Source organism: Herpailurus yagouaroundi, unplaced genomic scaffold (genome assembly GCF_014898765.1).
Source record: "Herpailurus yagouaroundi ecotype Mexico unplaced genomic scaffold, PumYag 208, whole genome shotgun sequence".
NCBI classification, from domain to species: Eukaryota; Metazoa; Chordata; class Mammalia; order Carnivora; family Felidae; genus Herpailurus; species Herpailurus yagouaroundi.
Window position 1 is genome coordinate 11,620,192 of NW_024412439.1, and position 9,935 is coordinate 11,630,126.

At 60.0% G+C, this 9,935-nt stretch overlaps 1 protein-coding gene across 1 annotated transcript in view; it reads left to right on the plus strand.

The window, feature by feature from the left end:
* Positions 1-806: 806 nt before the first annotated feature.
* Positions 807-9,935, plus strand: part of LOC121016076 (uncharacterized) — an 83,489-nt gene continuing 74,360 nt past the window's right edge. The window contains exon 1 of the mRNA XM_040453510.1: positions 807-2,314. Coding sequence (XP_040309444.1) covers positions 2,257-2,314 — 58 coding nt within the window. The 5' untranslated portion in view covers positions 807-2,256. The remainder of the gene's footprint in view (positions 2,315-9,935) is intronic.

Consider the following 9,935-nt stretch of genomic DNA (forward strand, 5'->3'; position numbering starts at 1 on the left):
GGGCGTGGAGGGCGAGCAGAGAAGGCGCGGAGCCCCTTAGCCGTGATGCATGACGAAGGGGGGGAGCAGCTCCACTGCCGGGTCCCCCAGCATTGAAGGCGGCGTCTCCGGGCGTATGTGCACACCCACGTTCACAACGGAATTAGTCACGAGCCTCAAGGTAGAAGCCACCGGAGGATGAGCGGACAAGAACAATGTGGCCCATCCACACGGTGGGGGGTCATTCCGCCTCATAAAGGGAGAACGTTCCGACACCTGCTGCGACAGCACGGGTGCCCCTGCGGGACGCGACGCTGAGTGAGGTGAGCCGCCACGGAGGACAAGTACTGCGTGATCTCGCTCAGAGGAGGGACGCGGCCCAGCCACAGTCGTAGAGACACAGAAGGGACGCTGGGCGGGGGCCCGTGCTTCACGGGGACAGCGCTTCCGTTTGGGAAGGTGGAGAAGTCCTGGGGATGGACGGCCGTGGTGGTTTCGCTGGTGAATGAGCCCCATGCCCCTGAGCCGAACACGTAAAAGTGGTTCAGGTGGCACCTTTTACGTGATGTGTGTTTCCACCACAATTTATAAAAGTGACCCTCAGAAACCGACACCAACAGCAAAGGTACTTGGGACTCAACAGGGGGCGCTGTGCTAATGGCCTCACCTGGCCCAGGCTGGCCCGCTCACCCTTCAAGCCACAGGGGGAGTAATCCTGGCCGAGGCCGCCGCCCCACAGCGCATGTCCCTCCTCTGGGCTGCCGGCCACGTGGCTGCGGCTTGTCACGTGACCTAGTCACGTGACCTTATGGTTCCGCGAGCGCTTGTCCGTGGCTCCTTCCAAGTCCGGCCTGGCTCTGGGGTTCCCCCGAATGCACAGCGGAAGCCCGGCAAATGCCGGCTGCAGACATGGAGACAGGAGGTGAGGAAAGGAAATGCCTCCAGGCCCCCCCCCCCCACCCCCCCAGCTCAGCTCGGGCTGGCGGGCAGCACGGCCCCGCTCCTGTGCGACGCCAGGCCGCTGGCCGTGCGGACACTGCGTTTCTCAGCCTGGGGCACCGCAGCCAAACTGCTCCTACTCCCTTGGGAAGCACCTTCCACGGTCGCCTGCCTGCGCACCTGCCGAAGGGAGCGGAGTTCGGGTTCAGGAGCGGTGGGTGTGTGTGATCAGAGGAAGACACGGAGGCTGGGACAGGTGCAGGGACTCCCCCGGGGCCACACAGTCGGGGCGCAGGCGGCTTTCAGCCCCGCCGGTGCTGCCTCCCCAGGCCCTGCGCGGGCGCTCCGGCCACACGTCCTGTGTTCGGCTGTGTGCGGCACAACTTTGCCCAGGGGCTCCTCCGGGGGAGCAGACGGTGAGCGCTCACCCACCCTCGCCAGCCCCCAGCACGCTGCCTGGCACAGACTCACTTCCCGATTGGATGCACGGGGCAGGGGGCAGGACAGTGACCGAACCAGTGAGCTGAGATCCCCCCAGGAAAGCCGGTTAAGCATCAGGATCCAGCCCTCTCCCCGCAAGATTCTCACTCAGGAATCTGCCTTTTAAGCAAGTGCCTGGGCCGTTCTGGTGCCCAGGACCCAGACCGCCCTCTGAGAGGCCCAGAGACCAGAAGAGGGTACGGGGCAGGGCACTTGTCCCGCGTTCTGGGGGCAGCGGGGACAGCACTGAAGGTGTTGGAGCCTGGCCGGGAGCAGCCATCCAGAACGGCGCTTGTGAAGATTGCTTCCTTGCCTCGTGATGTCTTCCTCCTCTCTCTTTTTATTTTTTTATTTTTTTGTCACCGACACTGATGAACAAGACAGATTCATGACAAACACCAGGCCGCAGCCTGGGGCTGCCGGTTCACTGCCCGGTGTTGCTGCCTCCCTGACAGCAGGCGGGCTGAAATGCCCTTCCAAAATGGCTTGTTAGCACAGTTAGCCCTTTGTCCGGGGCTCTCCTCTGCCGTAATTGGGCCTTGACTCTGCTGCACTTCCTGGCCTCGGAACTGTGAGCTGTCAGGCAAGGCTGTGAATCCGCGGAATAGACAGCGGGGCTCGTTCTTCCCAGGCATCCCGCCCCGTGGGCACACGCGGGACCCCAAAAAGCAGGCAAGCAGGAGGGGGCCGCCCACGAGACAAGACGAGGTCTCCCCCCACCCCTCCCCGACCCAGGGGTGTGGGCAGAACCCTCTGCCTTCGCTGCGTGTCCCTGCTGTCGCGCCGGGCTCGCCACCAACCCTGTTACCACAAGGGGACAATGACAGCGGCTTCTAGCTTCGTGCCTCATCGCCCTGCATGGATTTTAGAAGAAGGCTCGTCTGGAGCCACGTGGAGAATAACCCGCCAGAGGGGGGTGAGTAGCTGCGCTGGGTTTAGAACCCGTAGAGAAAGGCCATGTTTCCACGCCCTGGCCCCGTGGCACAGGAGAGACTGTGAGGCCCTGGGCCCATCTGGGGCCCCTGGATCCTGGATTTGACCCCTCAAATCCCCTGAGCCATTACCAATTGGCTCTCAGCTCCGCGAAGTGGCCGGGACCAGGACTTAGGTGGGAGGTGCACTGGACGGGACGGGAGGGACCTGTCAAGAGACCAGAGGGAGTTGGCAAGACAAGGGAAGGAGATTCTGCGCTCTCGGGCTCACCGATGGCCTTGCGGGCTTGAGCGACGACAGACAGACTGAGCCTGTAGAAGCAGGACAGAGCACGGTGGCTGGGCGGGGGGGAGGGATGCTTGTTACTCTGGCTCCCCCCCCCCCCCCGCACCCTGCTGTGCCCGTGGGGGCTGACCCGGTTGGAGGACCCCAGCCGGGGCGGGGGGCGGGGGCGGGGGGAAGGTCCTGACTGACTAATGAACTGTTGGATTTGGCCAGCAAGCACCAAGAGAGGATTGGGGGGTCAGGGGTGTGTCCCTGGAAGTTGCTGGATCCTTCCATGCCCTGCCTGATGGGCTCCTGTTACTGTTTCCTCCTTCTGCCCCTTTGAGCCCACGGGTGGTGATGGCTTCCACGGTTGCAAAGCTTTGGGTCCCCTCGTTCTGGCCCATGGTGCCGGGAGAGGCCCCTTCTGTTGGGCCCCGTCCTTCCCCTGATCTTAGGTGGGTTCTCGGACCAGCTGGGTCCCTGCTGGCACCAGGCTCCTGTTCCCGGGGCCTTGTCGCCCTGGCTGCGGCTTTGTTCCCCAGAGCGTGAGCGGGGTGCGGCTGGCTCTGACCTTGGAGGGTGGGGGCCGTGTGGGGCCCCCGCTTTTTGGAAGGCCCGGTTGTCATAAATGAAGATCGCTCTCGATGAAGGAAGGCCCCGAGCAAAGCCACCTTACTGGAGGGACACAGTCGGTATTTACAATGTCAGAGTGACATTTCTGATAAGAAAATCAGAAACCCGTTGAGTTTTGCTGTGGGAAACATTTCCCTCTAGGCCAGGAGCACAATGCAAGCAATTAAGGCGGAATCGGGGAGCTGGCAGGTCTGTGACGCTATGGAGGGGGCGGCTGGGAAACGTCCGGGTGGGGAGGTCCCCGGGCCGCAAACCCTCCTGCACTGGACGCAAACTCTGGGAGACGCTCGTGAGGAGGCCGAAGGGGTCTAAGGGCCAGAAAGTCTTGGACACCTGTGAGGTGTGATCGTGTCTGCTTGCTTGTGCTATCGAGTTAGCAAATACTTGCTTGTTAGTTGCCTGGCCTGCCCCCCCCCCCCCCGCCCCGTTGGGATTGAGGACAGCAGGGTCAGACAGCTGTTGCTTCATCGAGTGAGTTCTACCGAAGCCAGGCTGGTAGCAAAGAGAATTTCTGCAAAGCAAACCCTAGCTCCCCGTTATCCTCTGTTACTCGGGCAGAGATATGTCACCATGACGGGTTTTTTTTTTTTTTAATTTTTTAAATGTTTTATTTGTTTTTGAGAGAGGGAGAGAGAGAATAAGTTGGGGATGGGCAGAGAGAGAGGGAGACAATCCAAAGCAGGCTCCAGGCTCCGAGCTGTCAGCACAGAGCCCAACACCGGGCTCGAACTCACGAACCGTGAGATCCCCCCCCCCCCCGGGGCCGAAGTCGGATGCTTAACCGACTGAGCCACCCAGGCGCCCCTAACCGTGACAGTTTAATGGCCGTTCTCTGTGTGGACACGAGGAGAGGGGAACATACCATGTAGGGAACCGGCCTCTCTGCTTTTCTCTTACCCCCAATGGGAGCACAGGACATGCTCCCTCCACTGCGGACGTGGGGTCCCCTCCGGGTTCTGGGGCGCGCTTCACTGATGGGAGACCAGGATGGACCATGGCGGGACCCAGCGGTTGCCCTGACGGATTCCCGATTTCCGGGTGGTGGGCTCCTTTCCCACGGGACCCTTGCCAAGTCCCCGCCGAGAAATGTGTTCACAGCACAGTGCACACCAAGTCTGTTAGGGGGTGTGGGGATGTCCTTCAGTGGACTGCCACTAAGTCACGCCACGTTCCTTTCTCTCTAATAATTCAACACACGATGTTTGAGTGACTATCACGTCGTGTCCTACTAGGTGCTGGGGACGTAGCAGAGAACAGTGAAGACAGGACCCCCGGGGGATTCACATTCCCGAGACACGGAAGGAAAACATGACGAGATATGCAATATAATAGCGGGTAGTCAGTGCAGTGGGAAGAGTGAGCTATTAAAGATGCAGTGGTCAGGGTGGTCTCCCCGGAGGAGGCGACACGTGAGCAGGGACCAAGAAGCAAGCAGGGGCAGCGGCGGCAGGGATACCGGGGTGGGGTGGGGTGGGGAGCGTGTGCGGTGCGTCCCCGATGCGCCGGAAGGCAGCAGGGCTGGGGTGGATGTGAGCGAGGCAGGAGCGGGAGGCAGTCCTGTGGCTGTTTCCTCCCCTTGGCGCTAGACTATTTGAATCCTGACCATTGGCAAGTCCCCTTCCGGGCGCCCCTCGATGCCCCGTTGGCAGGTGGCGGAAGCGCCCGCTTCCTCCGAGGGCTGGGGTGCAATACCGCCTCTCGCCAGCAGTGGCCACTAGCGACCCCCACGCCCCTCCCCCCCACCCCCTCCGCGCGCCTCCCTGCACCTGAGCCACCTCACAGGTGTCCCCGGGAGCAGGCGATCAGGTGAGAGGAGTCTGGGGGCGCTGAGACTCCAGACGGGGGTCCTTGCGGTGACCATGAGACAGAGCCGGCTGGTCTGCCGCTGGGGACCACGAGGCTGTGTCCCTCGTCTCCCTTCTCCTGCAGCCTGAGACTCAGACCGCCTCCCCCTCCAGGCAAGGCCTCTGTCTGTGTCCGAGGTCGGGGTGCATCACCCGCCTGCATCCAGGCAGGAAATCAGCGCCTGCTTGGGGTCACCCTCCAGGACAAAAGGGTCCACCCTCCTGGAGAAGCTCCCCTGTGGCTTTCCCGAGAGGCAGTGGAAAGGAACAACCCTTCCCACCTTTGCATGGTAGCCCCCCACCCCCCTCACCGTCCCGGTCCGGTGCGGCCCTGAGAATCGGGCGTCACTGTCCTCATTTTACAGCTAAGGGTCGGAGAGGCCAAGAGACGTTGCCACAAGTATCTTCTGGTTTCTGAGCTCCCGCCTCTCACCTCCAGACCCGCCCCTTCTGACGCTCTGCTCCGCAAAGCCAGGCCGGGCTCCCCAAACCGCGTTCTCACCCGGCCAGTTGGTTGCCCCTCGGGTTTAGCCAGGAGGAGGCTCCGGAGGGAAACCAGAGGTGGGATTAGGGAGGAGAGACCCCCGCCTTCTGGTTTTGCTTGACGCTCCTGTGTGCGGCCAGGCCTGAGACCCCCCTGTCTCTTGGGTCCCCTTGCTGCTTTTGCGGTGTGGTCGCCTCTCGGGCCAGCTGTCACAGGTGCCAAATGTCCCCTAGGCTGGTCCTCCAGGCCCTGGGACCCTCTCCAGAGGTGGGTGGGTGGATGGGGGCTGTCTGGAAAGTGCTGTAGATTCCCTCGTTCTCTTTGTCTGTGAAGCCTCCTCCGCTTGTCTGCGAAGAGCTGCTCAGAAAACACCCTTCTCATTACGATGTTAAATTAAAATTTAGTAGACAAGGCGCAGAGCAGAATAAACTTTCAATTAAAATGTACACACTGCGGAGGAAAGAGACCGGAGAGAAGGCACAGGCATCTCTGCCCCGAATGTGCCCGAGATTTAATTTTACTATGACATCTCCTCGGAATTACCCCGCTAATTGATCACATTGTGTCTGTCTGTTATTTAAACTTTCAATAAAACGGAGACTTATGGGAGGTGCAATCCTCCCGGGCAGAACGAATATCCCCCTTGCTCCCGTCAGGTGCAGACACGGAAGGGCTCGGCCAACAGCTTTTTGCATTCAGCCTGTGCCCAGGAGGTTGATCGTGACAAATGAAGTGATTCTTTAATTGCTCGAATGAAATTTTTTCCTGCCCTGTTCCCATTTCTCACCCAAAGTAGCCGCCCTCGTCAGGGTCTGGAGTGACGCGGCCGAGAGGTGGGGCCGGGCCGCAGGGGCCGGGGCTCCGGGAGCGGCCGGCCGGCGGGCCTGAGGAAGGACGGGACCCGGCGGCTGCGGGGGGCCGAGGGAATGGCAAGAATGTGTGTGGGGAAAGGGCTTGCCTGCCCCTGAGACCCCCGGATGGGGAGGAGCGGATACTGCGGTCTGGGAGGCCACATCGTCCTGGCTCAGGTGGGGGGCGGGGATCACGTGTGCTCCAGCTGTGCCACCGGTTCCTAACCAGTGACCTTGGACGAGTAACTCAAATTCTCTGTGCCTCAGTTTCCCCTCCCGTAGCCGGGCGCGGAGGCCGCAGTCTCCAAGAGCTGTGGCGGAATGCGCCGTGATAACGCAAAACCCCCAGAATTGCGCCCGGCCCCTCCCACGCGCCACACAGACCTTGGCTGCTGTCGTCCGTGGGCTCTCAGCTGGAGCTTCTGTCTTTCCACTTTGGTCACGTCTAGGCACATACCTTGGGGTCAGAGGGTGGGGTCTTTATTCCCAGATCTCCCACCCGCCCCAGCCTCGGTCTCCTTCCCTGTGAGTGGGGCCCGTCGTGCCTGCCTCCCAGGGAACACGTGGGGCGCCAACTTCAGTACTCGGCCCGCAGACAGCACCCACCAGTGGTCCTTCTGTCCGGGCCCTGCAGGGTCCATCCAGCCCCCGTCCCGCTGAGGCAGCGGCACACTCAGACGGGCCGTGACCCGTCTCTCCGTGTTTCCCGCCCACTGGGGTTCTTTGGACTGGGTCTGGAGCACGGAGCCGCACAGCTGAAGCCTGTTGCGCTGACCCGTGACAGCCCTTCAGGCTGTCCTATTCCCCTCTGTCTTCCCTCCTCCAGGAGAAGCACTCCTACCCCCTCCCGATGTTTTCCAACGCAGTGGATTCTGGTCCTTTGTGTAGCTGAAGCCACGCTCACTTGGTCAAGTCCAGTTCGCTCATGGACCTGGGAGAGTGTGGGAGCCTCGGTACCCCAGGTGAGTGTGGTGTCGCATACGGCCACCTCCCACATTCTGGACACTATGCTTCTATTGATGTGGCCCAGAAGGCATTCATTTCTTGCTAGCCGCATCACGCTGCTATTTCAATGAAGTTGGTTAATTTTTTTCTCCGAGTTTATTTTTCCCCCTATGTCTGTGGATGCAGAATTGGACTCTTTGCCTCCTGTGCTGACACAGCCAAATTTCTGGGCCCACACGGAGGGCTTTACTTTGCTCTTCGTAGATCTTTCTTTCTTCTTTCTTTCTCTCGAGGGACAGAGAGCACGAGAGAGGGGAGGAGGGGCAGAGAAAGAAGGAGAGAGAGAATCTCCAGCAGGCCCCGTGTTGTCGGTGCAGAGCCCCATGTGGGGCTCAAACTCAGGAACCGTGACATCATGACTTGAGCCGAGATCGCCCCGCTGACCGGGCCCCCAGGCGCCCCCCATCTGCCATATTTCCCGTGCAAGCCTGGTCGCCCACCCCCTCTGGAACGAGCCCAATGGGAGAGCGCTTCCTACTGTCAAAATGTTCCTTCTTGAGCTGAGCCTTGCGTGAGATGTGGGGGGAACCAGGGTCTTTCCAAATGTTTCCGTCGGGACTTTTTGCTTGTGAGACACGGAGATCGACGCGGGTGAACCCCCGGAGAGGCGTTTCGGGGGAGGCTGTGGTCGGGCCCCGTTAGCGTCTGGGACCCCTTTGTGGAAGCAGGTGGGTGCCACCGAGGCGACCTCACCTTATTAAAGGATGAATAACCGGCCTGTGAACTTCCCAGACCTTCCGGACCTTTCTTTTCCTCCTTCGGCACAGCCCTCCTGCTGGTTCTCAGCAGCCCCATCATTCTGTGGGTGTCTCCCCGGAGGAGAGATGTGTGTGTGTGTGTGTGTGGTGGGAAAGACAGTTGTGCGTCCTCTGCCTGGATTTTTTGGTCCAGAAACAACACTATTAGGACAGAAAGCTCTTTTGGACATTTAGACAGAAATGTTTAAGTCTGGAAGAGATTCTGCCATCTGGTCTCTGGCACAAGAAAAATCCCAGATGCTGGGGAAGGAAATCAGAAATCCCCAAACGGTGGGGAAAAGCCTGAGTGTGGTTGCAGTGTGACCCAGGTCGTGAGCCCCCCGTCCCCGCCTGCCGGAAGAGCTCTGGGAGGCCCGTGGGGTCTGGAGCGGGGAGGACCCTGAGCCCCATCCCCTGGTGGCCCCAGGGAAGCATGGAGAAAGAAGGTTCCACGTGGGGAGGTCCCTGGTCCTGCCTTGCTCATGGCTGGGTGTCCAGAGGGAGCGCCAGACCCGGGCCGTCCGTGGGGGCTGCGGGGCGGGGTCTCTGAACTGACCTTGGTGGTGAATAAGCACACGTGGGGGCAGCGAGCCCTGTTTGTCCACTCGTCTGTGGGCGCCGGGCTCGGGGAGCCCTGGGGATGCGTGTCCGAAGCGGCTTGTCCTTGCCAGGCCCTGGTGACCCACCTTCTAGCCCCTCCTCCGGGAGCCGCCTTCCTGGGTCTACACTCCATCTGGCTTACTCGTCGGTTGCAAGCTCCGTGGCCCCAGACCCCTCTGCTGACGGCATCCTGCCCCCGAGGGATTTTTCCAAAACAGCTTTGAGCAGGGCAGTGTCCCACTTAGAAGGCAGTGAATCGCTGGGTTCAGACAGAGACACCGTTGTCCCCGCCAACCCGCCCGCCACCCTGGCCGCCGTGAGATCCGCCTTGGTAATCGGCGAAGCCCCCACTTGTCAGTGTTCCTCGAGGTCTGTCGACGTCATTGAGTTCTTCGGAGAACCGGCTCCTCGTTTCACTGGTTTTCTCAGCCGAGTTTCTGTTTTCAGTTCCTGTTTCAATAGTCGACATAGAGCGTAGGACTCGTTTCAGCTGTACGATGTCGTGGCTCAACGATTCTCTGCGTCACCCGGTCTCTAGCTTGCTTTCCAGAGTTTTTTACTTACTTATTTTGAAAATTTTTTTAATGTTTATTTACTTTTTAGAGAGACAGAAAGAGAGAGAGAGAGAGAGCGAGCATGAGCAGGGGAGGGGCAGAGAAAGAGAGGGAGACACAGAATCTGAAACAGGCTCCAGGCTCAGCACAGAGCCCGACGCGGGGCTCGAACCCACGAACCGTGAGATCATGACCTGAGCCAAAGTCGGACGCTTAACCGACTGAGCCGCCCAGGCGCCCCTGCCCCTCAAGGTTTTTTATTGGGGCACCTGGGTGGCTGAGTCGGTTAAGCATCTGACTCGTGATGTCAGCTCAGGTCACGATCTCCCAGTTTGTGAGTTCGAGCCCCACGTCAGGCTCTGTACTGACAGCACAGAACCTGCTTGGGATTCTCTCTCTCTCCCTCCCTCCCTCCCTCTCTCTGCCCCTCCCCCTGCTCATGCTGCCCCTGTCTCTCTCAAAGTAAATAAGTTTTTTCAAAAAAGATTCTTTTTTTGTATTTAATTTTTAGAAGTTGGACTACAGTGTGCCTTTGCGTGGGTGTCTTTAGGTTTTACCCTAAAGAATGCACTCAGCTTCTTGAATCTGTAGGTGTATGTCTTTCACCACATTTGGATTCTTCAGCCCCG